The sequence below is a fragment of the Macrobrachium nipponense genome, chromosome 3, assembly GCF_015104395.2.
Source record: "Macrobrachium nipponense isolate FS-2020 chromosome 3, ASM1510439v2, whole genome shotgun sequence".
Classification (NCBI taxonomy): domain Eukaryota; kingdom Metazoa; phylum Arthropoda; class Malacostraca; order Decapoda; family Palaemonidae; genus Macrobrachium; species Macrobrachium nipponense.
The window spans coordinates 106,650,683-106,670,214 of record NC_087202.1 but is presented as its reverse complement, the minus strand read 5'-3'; the positions used below and the strand labels follow the sequence as shown (position 1 = coordinate 106,670,214).

Below are 19,532 nucleotides of genomic sequence, written 5' to 3'. Positions count from 1 at the left end.
CTTTTTGACTTTTTCAAGTTGATACTTTCCTCCACAAAAATAAAAATGGTGGTATTTTAAGCTTTTTTTGGTTTTAGAATTAAGGATAAGGGATCGTAGACCTGTATATGAAATTACATTTATTTTGGAACAGATGGGAGAAATTGACAAGTCCATGAGAGATTTAGATAAGAAGAGGTCAGAAAAGCTGGCAAAGAAGTCAGAATGTGATGAAATGGATGATGAGATTGGTAAAGCACGTAGAGAGGTGGGAGCAATTGCCAAAGATATTCAGACAGTCCAAAAGCAGATGAATGCGCTAGAGAACAAGATGGAACAGAAAAAAGGAGAAAGGTAACAATTAATAATGTTTTATTTTAGTATTTGCATTATTAATAACTTTTATAAGGTCTGCATGAAGTTGTTATAACTCCTCAAAGTTGTTTCTGTTATTTAGGAATGATTTTTCTGTGATTTGAACAAGCTACTGGACATCAGTAGATTATTGAAATTTTTCAAAAGTATTGATCCTCACTTGATACTCAAGTGTTCCTAACCTGTTATTGTCTTAAACTTGAGGTTATATTTGTCTTCTAGTAAGTTGTGCTCTTTGAGTTTTAATCATGTCTAATAATAGCAAAAGAAGGTATCTGGTCTTTATCATATTTGCGTTGAAAAGTTTTTTACATAACAGCATTGATGGTATTGTTCTCATGCAGAAAACAGTTCCAAATTAAAATGGTGTTCCAGTACTATAAATTTGCAGAATCTCACTGGCTGTAATTTAAGTCATACATTCAATGTTCATACATAACACATCTTACCTCCTACAACAGTGGTCACTAATGGTTTTTATCACTGATGACTTTTTATTTTCCAATCTCTTGTTTTGCTTGACCCCCTAAGGTCAGGACAACTATCATAAAGAGCCCACACAGTGGGATTACACAGGCTTTACCAGGGCAATACATGATGTATTGTTATCAGTAATAATTTTGATAATACTGTCAATTACAGTAGTTCAGTCATATTTATGAAAGGGAGGAACTATGTGCAGTGTAGGTTACACGACAAACATGACTCAAGGCTAGTAGTTTTAGCTTCCCCAAAACAAAGGGGGTAGGCATGGTTTTCTTATAAATTTTTGTAATGTGTCACATTAATTATAGGAACTGATATTTATGTTATAATTGTGCTGTTTTCACTCTTCCTTTTACATTATTTTTAAAAGATATGTATGTTTTCAGCACGGAAATATCATTTACATTCTAGATGCAATAGTTATATGAATCAAGTCTCAAGGGGACAAAATCCATAAGCATGAACAATTAATTGTAATTTTTAACTACTGGGAAGAATTTAAGCTCATTTTCCATAGATAAAGTTTAATGAAATAAAATCATTAAGAAAGTGATAAAAGTCAAGATATGAAATATTAAAAATATACTGAATAGCCTCAGAGAATCTCATAAAATAGCATTGTAGTATAATGTAACCATGGACTATATGGATGGCCAGTTACAAAACCTCACCATCATACCTTTTTTTTTTATTTGATTCTTGAATCCTAAGTTAGCAGCAGTTTTTTTTATTTAATTTTTTTTTAAACAAATCTGATGGGGGGGGACTCATTTCCATGTTATATTTCAGGCATTCTATACTAAAGCAGTGTAAAATGGATGACATTCTGGTTCCTATGACTAGAGGTAATATGGAGGATATTGAAAATGAGGGCAGAGAGCCTGGAGAGAGTACTCTTGAGTACTCCTCAGGAATGAATACCCAGGTAAGGAATTGAGCTTTTTTATGTAATTTCTATTCCTTCAAGGTCTTTTCATTATTAGGCCATTCTTTCCTTGTAATATGCTACTTTGTAAAACCAAAGTTTTAGTTACAAGTACTGTAGTCCCTCATCGTATCAGATCTCGGCTTACGAGAATACATTATTGTCAGCTGAATGAGTGTGATGTAGGCTATTTTTATGATGCTGAATCATCGTAGATAAATCTCTTAAATTGGATGGTTAGTGTCAAATTACTCTTTAACTCAGGCTTTGAAGTCATATTCCAGGAGTATTTAGGACTTGAAACAAATGAGTATCTGGTTGAAGCTATTGCAAGGATCCATGTATTATTGTTGTTATTTATTTTAAATCGGAAATCCTCTTATACTTTAAAGGTCATGTATGAGAAAGAATCTCGAATTGTGATGGATTATTCTTCCCTGTCTGAAAGCCAGAAAGAATTAGATGATTCAGATGATGTTACCAAGGCTGAGAAGAGAATGCAGAAACACATCAATGAATTGATGAATACCATTCAACGAATACAGGTTAGTATATTCTTCAATTTAAATAAAGTGCTATTTATCTTACATAGAGTAGTAGCTAAAATTACTACAGGGTGCAGATTATGAGGATAATATGAATCCTAACAAGCTTAGATTATGATTGCTAGTAAGTCTTGGGCTTTTCTTTACTGCAAACTTACTTTTGATAAACATTGTTTTCTTCAGTTGCACAAGCACAAAAACAGTACAGGGGTCCTCGAGTTACGACGTTGATCCGTTCTTACGATGCATCGTAACACGATTTTCAGCGTAAGTCGGAACATTGAAAAATACCACATGATTTAATGTAAATACCTATCAATAACAACGAGAGAACAATTCCTTACCTTTATTAGTTTGATTGGCTTGCACACTGGAGAGGAAGCTGCGGTGCTGGAGAGACTGGGGGAGGTTAGTGAAGAGAAAAAGAACCTCCAGAAGTTGCTGGAGATGCACCAATAACCTTTCCATTTCAATTATTAGACCACTACGCTGCTTAGTTATCACTGTCGCTTTCATAGGAGCAGATCCTTTCACATGTTCAACGATGCGCTCTTTATCTTTGATAATGGTAGCAACGGTCGAACGGCTAAGGCCAAGCGAGCGGCCAATGTTTGTTGGCGTTTCTCCCTTCTCAGATCGCTTTATAATGTCCACTTTAATTTCCATGGTGATGGCCTTTCTTTTCTTCGATGCACTACCATCAGAAGAGTCCGCTTGCGCTTGGGAGCCATAACAAAGAGCAAAAAGTTACAAAAACGATACAACACGAGGGAGAGAGAGGCAGTGTAAACAACCAAAATGGCGTATGGGCGAGGAATGAGCGTAGCGAAGCGACGCCGTCCTCTCCCCCACAAAGCGTAGTCTTCCGCCGTGCGCCTGGAACTAGTTCGCGTTTGTTTACGTTGCTTACGACGCTAAAACCGCGTAAGACGGAACGACGCAAAATATTTTTTTTATTTATTTTTTATATTTTTATGGGGGCGCGTTCGTAACCACGAAACATCGTAAGTCGAGACCAGCGTAACCCGAGGACTTACTGTATTGGTATAATTGTAAAGTCTTGCAAGATTTTTTATGAGCTATCTTTCCTTAGGAAATATTTTAAATTCTGCATTGTTATGCATTGAATATTGTTCCTGTTTGTTTGTCAATGGTTGACTTGCGTCTTAAATCGGGAATATAGTAATACTGAACTCAACCTTGTTGAAGGCTTTCTTAAACTTCAGCAAAAAACAGTCTTAGAATATAAAGTAACTCAGTACTATAACTTACCAAATGTTCATTAAGCTATTACTTTACTAACACAGCAGAGACTGGATTTCACCATTATTGCTGGCAGTCTCTTGTGGTTGCCAAGTCGGTTTTGACCAGGTTTAAATTCATCGATGCATCTTTGAAGGTCAAAGCTAATAGCACCAAACCTTCTGCCTTGTTTTTTCTTCTGCTTTTAAGGTTGAACAAGGCTAAGTATTGAGCTTGGGAGCCACCAAAGTCATTGTCTGACTAGCTTGAAATTTGTTAGTTTGGTAGACCCAATCAGGAAGAAGTCTGTTTATCAGTAGTCTTGTTGGTCTACAGCTGATGTGGACCATTTTGTTAAAATATTATTCCATTCTTTGGAGGAGGTCTAGCCTAAGGAGAAGCAGAACAATGAGGGGACTGAGAAACATCCATCGAAGGAGGAGAAAATCCTTCCCAAGATGGCACCTCCGACTTCCTTCTGTGCTGCTGCCTTTAGTAACACTATGCTGCTAGTATTATTTTCTTCAGCTTTTGGCCTGTATATGCCTGATGCCCTTGCAGTCTTACCTTGAATGTTATATGTAAATTTAGTTAATAATGTAAGGCTGAACTAAATTCCTCAGACTAGTACGTATCAGTTATGTATTTTGTGTTTACATGAAGTCATTTACATTTTTATTTAGTCAGTTGTTATAGAGTTTACACATCATATTGGGGAATTGATTTTTAATTTGTTTTCATTTTATATTTGTGTGTGTGTGTGTGTGTGTGTGTGTGTGGAAGTTGATTTGTTCATTAACATTATTTTATTGCTTTCAGGCACCCAATATGAAGGCTATGCAAAAACTTGACCTTGCAAGAGAAAAATTGCAGGAGACCAACTCTGAGTTTGACAGTGCTAGGAAGAGAGCAAGAAAAGCAAAGCAAGCCTTTGAAAGGTGCAAAAAAGAGCGTTATGATAGATTCATGGCTTTCTTTGAGCATGTATCCAATGAGATAGATGGGATTTATAAGGTAGGTAATTGACTTCAAATTGTTATTTTTCCTGAGGCATGTAGCAGTATTAGTGTTTTGGGGTAATCAACCTGTTATAATATTCTGACATTGTTTGAAGGATTCTATTTTCAAATTATGTTAAAACCCTATTAATCAAAATATCCCTAAACTAACAGAATGTGATTTACAGATCTTGGCAGATACTACTAATTTTTGGTTTAATTATGCATCATTGATAAGATTTTGTTTTCATTGGTGTCTCATTTGATTTTTATTTAGTTTTTGATGTAATGTTTAGTGAGTTTTCTGTGAATGAATTTTTTATACTGTTAGTAGCCAACTGCTCTTCTGTTTGACTTTTATAATTTTGCCATAATAATGTAACTTCTTGTTCTTGTTTGTTTATGATTCCAATTATGTTTTGTTTATTAGTAATGCAACTTACCTAGTAATTACATACTTATAGTTTCTGTTATTTGGAGCAGTATAGATTCATATTCTGTGGCAGCAACACCGAAATTGTGTGGTTGACACCAGTCTCGACCCCTAAAAGAACGTTAGGAATGACGCAGCCGATTATCTCATTATGTTTCTGTGACACCTGGTGTAAGCATCTGGTGTCAGCAGAAGTTATTCATTTTTTGCTGGTTATTTACTGGACTTTGATATACAAACCGAAAGTGGAATAGTTTCAGCTGAAAGCTTCAAGATGAGTTATTCCCTCGATTTTTTTTTTTTTTTTTTTCTCCCGTTTACCAAAGTAGTACAGCAATAGTTTGCATTTACAGCAAAATTGCAGTTTATTGGTTAACTACTCTTTGACGAGGGTCGGACTATAATACGTAAACATGGTTTGTCGGACCGATGTTTACATTTTTTACTGACCAGATATTGTTCAATTATTTGTTTCAGTAGTAATCTTTTGATTGAACCATCATTACAAAGAGTAACATGACAAGTAAAATGTGACTGAGTTGATAAGCAAGTAGTGTAGTAATGTAAACATTGCATTAGCTACCTTCCTGATAGAGTAGCATAATAATGTAAACATTGCATTTGTTACCAGAATGCTGTTGGTGATGAATTTTAATTCTTTAGTGCATTTTTGCATGATTAGTAATTATTGTGGTTATAAAGTGTTATCACCACTTTCACTTAATATCATGTTTGCTTCTGCAACGAAATTGCAATAAATTTAAAAGCTTATCAGTCTTTCCTTTCCAGAATTGTTTAATTGAAAGGGGATAATGTAGCAGGAGAGAATTACGTAGTTATGATATGTTTTCGGAGGATGGTCTATTGAGATCCTAGTAAAAGTAACATTAAAATTTGTATTAATTATAGAGAGCTACTTTCATTGAAAACCTACAAGAACCCACTACAGAGAGAACATTCCTATAGAGGACTGTGCTTAATTAAAACCAATTGAGGGAACAGAGTAATATTGCTTTAGCGTGCCTGCTGAGCCATTGGTGCTGATTGCCTAGGGGAGCAGATTGTGCGCCTAGTAGCACCCAGGGGTGCCTGAGCACTCAATATTGTAAGCTACACAGGTGTTCAAGTTGTTTTCTTGTGATACTTGGGCACCTAGTCAGATAACACTGTTCCAGTTTTTTGTGATTTTTTGTCTCCTGCTACCAGCCCTTTAATTTTACTACTTGCTTCTTTGCTTGGCTCCCTCACGTACTTCCCCTACCATTGCCATTTGTGTTGGGGTTTATAATGTTACCCCTGTGATAGGATAGTGTTGTGCAGTGGAGGAGGTGCTTTTCGTCTCCTGATTCTCCTAGGCAAAGGTCCCTGTCAAACTCCCCAGCCCCTGGGGGGAGGCATACTGGTAGCCTAAGGGAGGTCAGTGGGGTCTGCCCACGAGCAGTCTCCCCCTCAGGCGGTCCTGTTGTTAAATCCCAGGTCGCCACAGACCATCATTGGAAAAGCGTCCCTAAGATTTGGGTAGCTATTCTTCGGCTTTTCCTATTTACTTAAGAAATTTTAGTATGAAGTTACCTATTTTGAGATAGGTAAGAGCCTTCATTCATAGGCAAGTAATCAAAGTGAGATTGATATTGCTTACGAGGAGCCTCTAGCGTCTTTCAGAGGTTCTTGCAGCATAATGAAATAGTCCTTTCCTAGACCAGCAGCTGGATTCTAACCGTTTAAGTAAACTACTACTTATTTCTGGTGGAATTTTTCAGTTTCCTTAGTGGTTATTATTATTTGTTCTGGCACCTTTTTCGCATCTTTTCTTTAATTTGTGAATCAACTGTCGCAATAAAGAGGTAAGATTCATTTAAAAAATAACAATTTTTGTGTGCTGAGCATTTTGTCAAAGGACATCCCTTTGGGTTATTGTATTGTCTCTTCTGTCTACTTGGAGAAGGCGCTTATTAGACCACTTCACTTTGACAGGAAGCTAGAGGTCTTCTGTTTCTTGGTCCCAGAATTGTTCGTTTGAGCAGAGTACAGTGGAACCTTGACATACAAAAGTCCCAACTTACCAAAGTCCCAACTTACGAAAGCAAAGACGAAGATTTTTTTTTTGCTTCTGCAATACAAAAATAATTCAGGTTACGAAAGGGTGTTACTGTAAAGTCCCGAGATTCACCCAGACCACCAAGAACAATTTTAAAACTCGCGTGCCTCTGACTCTGTAGACTCACCACCATCCTCCCCTCTCCCATTGGTTCCTGATGCTAGTCACTGCCGGAAGATCCTGCTCTCCTATTGGTCAGCATCTATCCCATCAGGCCTCTACGTAAAGGCGTCCTTTGGCCACTTCGTAGCACCAGCGTTATCGTGCACACACGGAATTCGTTCGTTCACTTATACGTATTTCGTTTGTTAACGTAAATTCGTGTTAGTGATTTTGCTTTCTACTTATCCTGTTGTGTGTTTACTTAATTAACTTAACCCTTAAACGCCTATTGGACGTATTTTACGTTGAGATAAATTGTCTGTCGGGTGCCGACTGGACGTAATTTACGTCGACATAGAAAAGTTTCTTTTAAAATTTGTGGAAAAATACTTACAGGCCTACCAGCCGAAAACTTTTGAATCACGTGCCTTGGGGGATGCTGGGAGCTCACGAATCAAGGCGTTGTTTTGTTTACAATCGTTACGCAAGCGCGAATTTCTTTCTTATTGCACTAAAAAGTATCAGTAACACATCTCGGAAATTATTTTGTCACACACAATTTTTGCACCATTTTAAATTAGCCGTTACATGGAGTATTATATATGAAAATGTGTGCAATTTTATGTAGAATACAACAAAAGAATACTTATGATTGTAGCTTTTATCAGTTTTGAAATATTTTCATATAAATAACGATAAGTGCCAAAATTGCAACCTTCGGTCAACTTTGACTCTACTGAAATGGTCAAGAAACGCAATTGTAAGCTAAAACTCTTATATATTAGTAATATTCAATCATTTACCTTCATTTTGCAACAAATTGGAAGTCTCTAGCACAATATTTTGATTTACGGTGAATTTATGAAAAAAACTTTTTCCTTTCGTTCACGCGGTAACTCTTCTGAAAAAATCATACGTGTGATTGTCGTAATGTTTGCACCATTTTAAATTGGCCGTTACATAAAGTTTTATATTTGGAAATGTGCGCAGTTTCATGCACAATGCAACTAAAAACAACCCATGGTTGTAGCTTTTATTAGTTTAGAAATATTTTCATATAAATAACGATAACTGCCAAAATTTCAACCTTCGGTCAACTTTGACTCTACCGAAATGGTCGAAAAACGCAATTGTAAGCTAAAACTCTTATATTCTAGTAATATTCAATCATTTACCTTCATTTTACAACAAATTGGAAGTCTCTATTACAATATTTTGATTTATGGTGAATTTATGAAGAAAAAAAAAATTTCCTTACGTCCGCACGGTAACTCTTCCGAAAAAATCATACGTGCGATTGTCGTAATATTTGCACCATTTTAAATTTGCCGTTACATTAAGTTTTATATATGAAAATGTGCGCAATTTTATGTAGAATACAACTAAAAGTAATTGAAGGTTGTAGCTTTTCTCATTTTCAAAATATTTGCATATAAATCACGATAAATAGGAAAAAAAACACGTTCGGTCAACTTTGACTCTACCGAAATGGTTGAAAAACGCAATTGTAAGCTAAAACTCTTACAGTCTAGTAGTATTCAGTCATATATCTTCATTTTGAAACAAATTCAAAGTCTCTAGCACAATATTTAGATTTATGGTGAATTTTTAAAAATACTTTCCTTCTCTCCGCACGCGGATTCTCTGCCGCAGATCTCCGAAATGAGTACGTCGCATTCTCAAAATATTTGCTCTCTTTCATATTAGGCGTTTCATAGAGTTTTATATATATGAAAATGTGCGCAATTTCATGTAGAATACAACAAAAAATAATTGAAGGTTGTAGCTTTTCTCATTTTTGAAATATTTGCATATAAAAATATTTGCATATATAAAAAAAATTCGACATTTGGTCAACTTTTAACTCGTCTGAAATGGTCGAAAACTGCAATTGTAAGCTACAACTCTTACAGTATAGTAATATGCAATCATTTATCTTCATTTTGAAACAAATTGGAAGTCTCTAGAACAATATTTAGATTTATGGTGAAATTTTTGAAAAAAAAGCATTTTTTATGTCCTCTTGTTACGAATTCATGCATCATTTTGTGATAATATTTTCTCTGTGCTGCTTTGATCGTTTTGCAATGTGTTATATACCAAATGGATTGTAATTTAGTGTACAATACAAAAAAAAAAAGTAACCCTTTAGCATTAACCGTTTTGCTCACAGCGTGATTTGAATAAAATTATATAAGAAGTTTTGTTTTCCTGCTATCATATATCACATTATTTATACTATATGATAATGATATTTTTTCATTTCGGATGGTTGCATACTAAATTTCAGGCAATGACAAAAAAGGAGCCAAAAATGAACTCTTAATCTTGAAAACTAAGCGCGCTGTGATTTTTTGAAAAAAATATTTTTGTTCGATACGTAATACAAACCCTCGGTCCTTTAACAATAGAAGGTAACTAGCGGCAGCTGGGGACGGTCGTAAGCTTCGAACAATGGGGAGAACGGTAGTTAACTGCTTGTCCGATCGTGCGCGCGCCCCGCGCGCCCGAGAGGTGAAGAATCACTTTTGCTTTCGGCCGCGGGTGTGAAGGACTGTTCGTCATCGCCTCTCTGCCCGCTTCATCGTCGTATGCTTTGTTTATATTGTGTTTTCTACTAATGGTTTGGTTTGACTTGAAAATGAAACTGTAAGTACACTGTTTTCATTTTCATTACTTAATTATGAATCAACATGGAGCTATCGCCGTAGAGACGGCGATTTCCGCTCTTTTCATGAATTGAACCCTTGAATTATGTCTCGGTGCCGAGGGCGCGGGCGCACTCGCGCCGAGTCATGTATTTTGGGCGAAAGTGTGTAATTGAAAGATGTAAGTACTCTTTTCATTATATTTTTGCCCTGTGCGTCGTTGCCGAGAGCTTGATTGCGCTCGGCAAGAGCCTCTTATTTTGTATGAATAGAATGCAATGAAAGTGGATTCGCAATGCAGTTTTCTTTTCATTTTCATTTATTAATTGCATCAAATTTAATTTTGGATCAATTTCCGCTCTTACCCTGGAATTAATCCTTACGATTTATTGCTGTGAAAGTGAAAATAGCAAGTGCAGTATTGTTCATTTTCATATATATTTATGATAGCATCATATTATTATGGATCAAGTTTCCGCTCTTACCGGGAATTGATTTTTCCCTCTTTAAGTTCTATGAAGTGAATCGCAAGTGCAGTATTCTGTTTCATTTCATATTACTTTTCACTGCTGTGCGGGGGTAGGGGAAGCGAAGGTCTGCCAGGAAGTCGTCAGAAAGCTCTCCCGCGACTCCCTTGGTATCCGATTCTTCGTCTTCTTTCCTGCCCCCCCGCTCAGCTTCCTCGTATTTGTTTTGGGTCTTCCTTCCGTTCGGGGTGTGGCATGTCTCCCCCCCCGTGCGTGAGGGAACCCCTCTTACTAATCTGTCTGTGCTACCGCAGGTGCTACAGCCGTGGGAGACGACCTTGGACAGGTATGGACCACTGCGGCTGCAGGGCGTGCCTAGCATCCACGATCTGCTGCAGAGTCTAGCGAGGTCTGGGGCGGAGACCTTGGAGTGTCTCCACTACAACCTTCACGGCCGCTTATGCTGCTTCCCCCCGCTGGTCTACACTCCCCATGCTGTGTCGGTGACGCCGTCTGCCGCTTCTAGGGCCGGTCGCCGCCGTACCGAGGAGGGGTATGCCGCCGCCGCCTGTGTTTTATTCGTGTTGCCTGCCCCAGACTTCCGCTGTTCCAGCAGCTCGCCCCTGGACGGGCCGCCAGTACCACGCTGGCTGCCGATGATTCTACGAGGCGATGGCTGGGCCTGCCGTACTGTCGCTGATGTGGTTCCCGCTACTGGCTTGGCTGTTCCCTTCTGTGTTTTACCGCTGCCGCTGTTCCTGCCGCTCCTGAGCTGGTTTGTTGTTCCTGTCGCTCCAGGTTTCCTGCGCCTGTCCCATGCTGGTCCTGCCCATGGTGTGTCCTTCCCCAGTCCCAGGTCCTTCCGGACAGGTGCAGTCGGGCCGTGTTGCTTCGGCAATAGGCCCGACTCCGGCCTGATGGAGGACCTGACGACTGTCCTGCGTGAGCTGACGTGTCATCTTCGTCTTCGTCTGTTGCTGCCTCTTCCCCTTCGACTTCTAAGGCCATAAGCCGAAGAAGAAGAAGGCTGCTGCCTCCCCCCCCCAAGAAGTCTCCTTCGGGAACTTCTAAGGGCCCGTCCCACCTCGGTGGGACGGGGGGTCCTTTCTGCTGGTCCTCCTGCTCCTTCGGGAAGCGGGGCCCGTCTCCCCTTCCGTAAGGAAGAGATAGACGGGACCAGAGGAGTATCGGTTAGCTCTGGTACTTCCTCGCCTGGTGTCAGCGGCGATGCCGCTACGCCAGGTTCCGGCTCGGTCCTCTCGTTCGCTGGGAGATCCCGAGTGTACGCTCTCCCTCGGGAGACCGTGCAGTCCAAAGTTTCGGCGCCAGAGTTCGCTCGGCGCCAAGACCACGGCACGGAGCAGAAGGCTGGCGAGAACCGCTCAGGTGACTCTCGCCAGGCCAGCGGCCGCTCTCGCAGCGACCAGCTGGTAACCGGGTTTTTGTTATTCCCCTAAGAAGACTCCTTCGGGAACTTCGAAGGGCTCGTCACATTCCGGTGTGACGGGGGGGTTCTTCTGCTGGTCCCCCTGTTCCTTCGGGAACAGGGCCCGTCTCCCCTTCTGAGAAGAAGAAGAAGACGGGGACCAAGGGTGGGTTTGCTGGCTACCGCTGGTACACCCTCGCCTGGTCTTGGCAGCTCTGCTGCTAAGCCAGGTACCGGCTCGGTTTCTCGTCCGCGAGAAGTTCCGAGTGTACGATCTCCTTATTCGGGTGACCGTGCAGCCAAAGTTAAGACGCCTGAGTTCGCTCAGCGTCATGACCGACGGCACGGAGCAGCAAGGGACTGTCGAGAGCCGCTCAGGTGAACTCTCGCCAGGCCAGCGGCCAGCGCGGTCTCGCAGCGACCAGACCGGTACCACACCCTCGGGTGGACGTGACGGTCTCTGACCGGCCACGGGTTGAGGCTGGGAAGAGGTCCCCCAGGCCCCTCCCCTCGACCGACGGTACCAGCCTCGGCTGGTACCAGCGTTTGACGTGCCGCGAGGACGCTCACCGGTCTCACGGCGAAAGCGAGCTCTGCAGGTCACCTGACCGCCGCTCCCACAGGGGACCGGGCGGATACGGCCGACCAGCAAGCAGCTCGTCTGACGCACGGGACCGGGTCGACGTGCTCAGTCGAGCCGCTCGCCACAGGTGAGCGGCACGGCCAGGCCTGCAGATCGATCCCCACCGCGGGTTGGTGATCGGCTGCAGCCCCCCCACGTACGCTGGCCTCCTGCCAGCGAGCGGGGGGGGAGCGTCAGGTCTGTCTCTCCACTACCTTCAACTTCCTCGGGCTACACCGGGAAGAGCGAGGTAGCTAGGAGTGATCGTGAGAGGTGCGCCGCTCACGATCCCGTCACGACGCCGCACGTGCCACGTATGGTCTTAGGACCAACCAGGACGTACGCGCAAGTGATTGGAGGCGACCGTCAGGGGAGAGGGGGGTAGCGTCAGTTCTGTCTCTCCGATACCTTCAACTCCTCGCATACGCCAGGAAGAGCGAGGTATATAGGAGTGATCGTGAGAGATGCGCCGCTCACGATCCCGTCACGACGCCGCACGTGCCCCCAGGTTGGGTCTTAGGGGACCAACCGAGTACGCGCAAGTGATTGGAGGCAACCGTCAGGGATCTGTTGCTGGTCCTTTCTTCTGAAGGAGGAGGGTCCTGGGAGCTGCTCTTGTTGGAGGGACTGGACGGTCCTACTCCTCAAGACGCTGTAACTTCCGAGATTCAGAGTAACTTTACCCAGGTTATTGCACTGATTCGTCAGCACAACGACCGGGGGGAAGGATCGCCGCTCCAACCGGCAGAGCCCATGCCTCTCTGCTCGAGTCGTTTTGGGGCCCGAGAGGGAACCCAAACCGACGGTGGTATGCCGCGATCGGAGCTTGCCGATTCTGTCTTGAACCAGTCTCTCTCGTCTCCGGACAAGAAGGCTCTCTCAGTTCTGGCCGGTCGATCAAGCTACTTCCACCTCCTCTACTGCGACAGCGGCGTTTCTACGTGTCTTCGGACACCGTATTTAAATACTCCTTCGGTCCTCCTGAGAGGTTTCGACCTCGACGAGGACTGGAATGAGTCGGAGGACGGTATCGGCTCTCTCCTGTCAGGTGTCGATCAGCCCCACCCAGACGACGTTCACAGTGGCGGCAGACCCTTACCTACAGTGAGAGTTCGTAACCTCCTCGGGAAAAACGGTTTTCTCCTGACGATACGTTTTCCCAGACTCTGAGAGGCCATCGCCGCAAGGCGATGGCTGCTCCTACTCTTCTCCAACTGCTAGTTCCACTGGGAAGGCGGAGCGAGTATCCAATTCCTCCCCCATTCCCTCTCTCCTTACGGCTACGAGGGAAAGGGGAAAGGATCCTACAGAGATTTCTCTGTATGATCCTCCACGTTGGGGGGACTGCGCTACAGGGGGGACCTTCGGGTGGGTCCTACCCTGACGTAAGCAACCCCGGTTCGTTGAGGGAGGAGGATCCTGCCCCATTCTCGATTTCTACCGGAATCGAGAGGGACCACCAGCCGATATCGTTTGACGAATTCCGGTGGGGGGTTTTGGGGGTTTCGCAGACTGCTTAGAATTCTACGGAATTTCTAGCGCATTCAGAGTGTTCGAGTTTCTTACGATCTCCAAACACTTAGGCGAGACCACGGTCCAAAGTGAGCGAGACGAGAATCCCCGATATGTTACACGATAATCGGGAACCTCGCCTATGCTCGAATTCCTGGAATTTCTAGCATTAGGAAGAAGACTGCTGCTGAAAGAAGACTATCTCACAGTAGGCGACCAACCTGGAATAGAGAAGAACGGACGGGAATATCCAGTTTGGCTGGAACTATCGTCTTAGTATTCTGTTCACCATTGAAGCTTTCCTTCGAGGAAGACTTCTCCTTCACTCTCTTTAATAGAGAACGAAGGTCGAGGTTTTGTCGTCTTCAATCCTTTATGGTCGATCTCCAATCCCTTATTTTGTTTTCTTGAAGGAAAGAATTTAGGATGGAGATCGTTGTTCAGAATCCTACAAATATACTACGTATATTAACCTGGCGACATGATTCTGCTAAGCAGTTGAATGGTCCGAGGGGTAGGCGCATATCCTGGTTATTCTACGGATTGCGACTTAGACGAAAAGTATTCTAATTGAACTGCAACCCGGGTTGCCTGGCAACCTCCCAGGAGTTTCCAGTTTCAATTTTATATACTTATGGTGTTGTCACAACAACACCATTTAAGCTTTTATATTTACCGAAATTCGTTTCGCTTAAATATAATTGCTCGAGCATATCTTTTTATGCTCGGTGGTTCTAGCCGAACGCATTCCTTCGTGGAAAGGATTACTTGGCAACTCAGGATGACGAGTCAGCGACAGCTACTGCGTATTGAATTGCCCGAGGCATTTCAGTATCAAGCTGCCGCTTGAGATAGACGGTTGTTTTTTTATGTCTTTCTCACCGCTGCTTTGATTGAATAACAACCGTATCTCTGCCCAACAATCACGGACTTAAGTCTCTGATTAACGGGGATTCTCGCATACATGAATGACCATCTACTGCTGTGAAACGCTAGCATTCATCGTCTTCGGTATTGCGAGAATTTTAAACAGAGATATCTATTCGACTCTCATCTTTCTGTTTACCGCACGGTAACAGATTCTGTAATAGTCCTCTTGCTGCATCGTATCCCGATAATGCGAATGATTTTTTGCGGAATCTGAGTTTGTCCTCAAAATATCTTTGTATTCGGAGGTGTACAATTGTTCATTGTTCACCCCGGATTAGCAGAGGTATTGAAAGACATCGCCTACTCCCACACCTGCCAGCTCTACTTCCAAACATTCAGCCCATGAGAAGCAGTTCTTCAAGCGGCTCTCCCCTGTGTTTCATTACTGAAGAACGCCCCGCTTTCATTGCACAACGGACAGCAATGAAATGGCGGTTAGCGTTTTCAGTCATTTGTAAGCACAGGTTTAGAATCTTGAGATTCCTTCTCTCGATTCAGCTGGAAGACGTAGGTTGCATTCATTGACCTACCTTCGTCTTCAACGTCACATAGTGTTGTTTCTCCTTAAGCTGAGATTCAACGTCTATGAGATTTTCTTGCCATCAGGGACCTCGGTCTTTTGAAGGCAATTGACTTTCGCCTTTTGAGCTTATGCATTAAGAGAATCATCGCCGCGCCGTCCGGCATCGGTGACTAACAAATATTTTATTTGTTTGGTCTCTCAGCATAACTCTTTAAAGGGCGAAGGGTCACGTGACTTACCCGATGCTTGGACAACTTGCCTCTACTGATTCCGAACCAGTCAGTCGGCAGCTGTCCAGACGCGCCCGAGTCAGTTACGAACTATGCTGTGGACTTAGTTCGGTTGTTCCAGAGCAATCATTACTTCGTCTTAATAGCTTGTCAGTATGAGTACTGTACATAACCAAAGTCGAGAAGAGGGATAGGTCATACGACTATTCCCTTCTTTTCGTCTTAGGTAACTGCATGACTTCTCTTGAGAAGTCAAGCACAAAGGGATGGGGATTTGTGACGCTCGATTTCGTACCGATCTTCGTAGCGAAGACTCAGAACCCTTCGGTAACCCGAACGATTGGTTCGAGTCCTTCACAATACCCTTCCTAATGGACTTCACCGCCTCCGATACGAAGGCTATGCTGCTTTGTCCTGTGAAGGTGCGACGGAGCTGTCTGAAAGAAACTCGACACCCAGGATGAGTGTGGACGCCTCTTCCATCATTCTCTCGCGTTCCGCAAGAACTTCTCCGTGGCGCAGGTAATGAAGGCAGGCGCCTGGTCCAACCGGACCGCATGCACCTCCTTCTACCTTCAGGATATTGCCCACAGTTCCTTGGATCTTTTTCGCCTTGGGGAAACCGTGGTGGGTTGCTCAACACGTTGTGTAGTTAACCCAGGACCCAGTGTAGCACCGCAGGCTGAACAGCATCGAGTCCTGGTGTGACCGTAAGAATGGATGAGGAATGAGAGTGTGACTGGCTCCTCTTCCCATCTTTTTCTTTCCCTCTACCTTTGGGTAGAGGGACACGGTCGTCACCCTGCTGGGTAAGGACGAGATGCAGGTGAGCTACTCAATAGAGCACCATCCTATCCCTTTCAGTAGGGATAGGAGTAAATATCCACCACTTCCTCCACAAGGGGGAGGAAGTGGATGCCAAATTGAGACAAACCCATCATTTTATGATTGTCTCTTGCAAACAGGAACAAGTTCTTGCTTGCTGGTACGAAGAGAATAACGCTTGCCTCTCTCTTAGTACTTGGCCCAGAGGTCTGACCATTGATCCTGCGGTGCCACACCCCGATCAATCGGACAGAGGTTTGGATCCCTCCCTTGCTCTTACGACCAGGGAGGCACTCCAGGGTTGGACGAACACCAGTCTGTTCACCAAAAAGACTCAAGATTCCTCCCACCAAGAAGTGAGTCTTCCTATTGTTAAAGGACCGAGGGTTTGTATTACGTATCGGAACAAATGACAATTTGTCGAAAATTGCATTTTCCTAACTATACAAACCTGAAGGTCCTTTACATATAGTCCCACCTCATGCCACCCCTCACTCTGCAACTTTTTGCATGGGCCTAAAAGCAAAAGTGATTCTTCACCTCTCGGGCGCGCGTGGGCAGCGCGCACGATCGGACAAGCAGTTAACTACCGTTCTCCCCTTGTTCGAAGCTTACGACCGTCCCAGCTGCCGCTAGTTACCTTCCTATCGTTAAAGGACCTCAGGTTTGTATAGTTAGGAAAAATGCAATTTCGACAAATTGTCATTTTTTTCGCTTCGGCGCTCACTCCGAGACCCGCTCGGCATACAGGAGATGATTTTTATTATATGCCTTAGGCGTTTAAGGGTTAATTATAGTCATGGGTCCCAAGAAAGTTGCTGAAGTTCATGGAAAAAGAGGATGTTTTCTATGGAGACAAAGATGGAGATCATTAAAAAGTATGAAGCTGGCATGCAGTTGAGTGTGATCGCTAAGGAATACGGCTGAAATCCATCGACGATAGGCACCATCCTTAAGCAGAAGGAAGCCATCAAAGCAGCTTCACCTTCTAAGGGCATGAATATTTTGTCGAACAAGAGGAGCCACTTGCATAATGAGATGGAGAGGCTGCTTCTTGTATGGGTAAAAGACAAAGAAATCTCTGGCGATACGATAACCGAGACGGTAATCTGCCACAAGGCCAGCGCTATTTTCGGTGATCTGATTGCCCAGGCCGAAGATGACGGAGGAGAAGGGACATCGTCGCCAACCCTAGACTTCAAGGCTTCTCGTGGGTGGTTTGATAAATTCTGTAAATGGACTGGCATCCATTCGGTGGTGCGGCATAGGGAGGCGGCCAGCTCGGGCACGAAAGCGGCAGAAGCCTTTATTAAGCCGTTCGACATAGCCTATGAAAAACAGGCTTACGCTCGCACTGTTCCAACGCCAGTGGGGATTGTAAATTCAAGCTCCTACTTGTGCATCATTCGGAGACTCCTTGAGCCTTCAAGGCCCACAAAGTGCTAAAGGAGATGCTTCCAGTGATGTGGAGGGCTAATGTGAAAGCCTGGGTAATGAGACTTTTGTTCACCAGGTGGGTAAATCTGTGTTTTGGCCTGACAGTGAAGAAATTCTTGGAAGAGAAGCACCTCCCTCTGAAATGTCTGCTGTTGTTGGGCAATGCCCCTGCTCACCCTCCTGGCCTCGAGGAAGATATCCTAGCGGAGTATTCTCTCATCAAGGTTCTTTATCTTCTGCCTAACACCACCCCTCTCCTCCAGCCCATGGACTAGCAAGTGATATCGAACTTCAAGAAGCTGTATACGAAACATCTTTTCAAGAGATGTTTAGAAATCAACGATACCACAAACCTCACCTTGCGTGAATTTTGGAAGGAGCATTTCGATATACAGTGGGGCATCGCTTATTCACGGATCAGTATTCACGGATCCAGTTAATCACGGGTTTTTTCTTGGACCGCTTCTCATGCTACATCACTGGTATGAATCGCTGCATCACGGGTTTGTCGTGTTGCGTATGCGATGTTTTTCGGTAGGCTAACCCTCGGCCGTGGTCCGATAACTACCAACATTCATTTAAAGACTCATATAATGATATTAACTGACAATAAAGGTAATAAAACCATTCTCACCTAATATATGATTGTCCTATCTTCGAAATAAATAGCCTATTCAAGGTTTATGTACGACGTTCATTGGTAGGCTAAGCGTAGTTGTAGTGCGATAACCACCAACGTACACAAACAGATTCACATTATGATATTAACTGACAATAAAGGTAATAAAACCATTCTTACCTTATATATTATAGTCATATCTTCATAATAAATAGCCTATTCAAAGAATAATTCCACATCATTGCACTCAACTTATCGTCTAAGTGGCCAGCCACAAAATGTAAGCTTACGAAAATGGTTTATGCATACGGTTGCGTTCAAAGCGACATTTTTTGTTTGATAAACTTTTAGAAATTTTAATAGTAGTGGTAGTGTAATTACAGTAGTAATAACATTAAGGCTAAAATTAATTCAAACTTCATTATTATTTTGGCAGTATTCGTATATAACTTCTTTGAACAATGAAGTCATACAAACGCTATTTGTCATAGATTATCGTAAGTATTGCTGTTTGTTATTGGCGACGAAGCGTAAACGAAATACATAAAAGCATTTTTTACCTTATATATTATCGTCATATCTGCATAATAAAAAGGCTATTCGTGGAGTAATTCCATATCAGTGAAATCAATTTTATCTATGCGAGGCCAGCTAGCTGACAAAATGTACGTACGTATATTAAAATCAAATTGTGGTAGTGTTCACAGCAAGATTATCTTTCGAAATTTTTATTTTTATAGTACTATTCATGCTACGTAGTAATAATGTTTGGAATATAATTAACATTAATTTTCAATACAAAATATCATCGTTATTTTGGTAGTGAATAATAGTTTAGAATTATCATACATACACTGCATTGTTATGGGTTTGTGGCAGTGATAAAACAACCAAAATAACGTTCTCCTTTAAGTCAACGCGTTTAGGAAAAACATGACTTTGTTCACTTTGATATTTTTAACGATACAATAACTATCATTTGTACTACTAAAACCATCTTCACATAAGTAATTTTTCGTAAGTAATTTTTCATAAGATATGTGTTGTTGCAAAAGCTAGCTTATACATAAAAGGCTTATATAATTTAAGTCATCTTAGATATACATATGT

The 19,532-nt window shown here is 42.5% G+C and overlaps 1 protein-coding gene across 1 annotated transcript in view; it reads left to right on the top strand.

Annotated features, from left to right (window-relative positions):
• Window positions 1–133: 133 nt before the first annotated feature.
• The window catches only part of LOC135222469 (structural maintenance of chromosomes protein 1A-like), a gene marked incomplete at its 5' end in the record, with an annotated part of 56,416 nt that continues 37,017 nt past the window's right edge, over window positions 134–19,532 (top strand). The window contains 4 exon segments of the mRNA XM_064260556.1: window positions 134–333; window positions 1,630–1,765; window positions 2,158–2,310; window positions 4,372–4,566. Of these exon segments, the coding sequence (XP_064116626.1) occupies window positions 134–333; window positions 1,630–1,765; window positions 2,158–2,310; window positions 4,372–4,566 (684 nt within the window).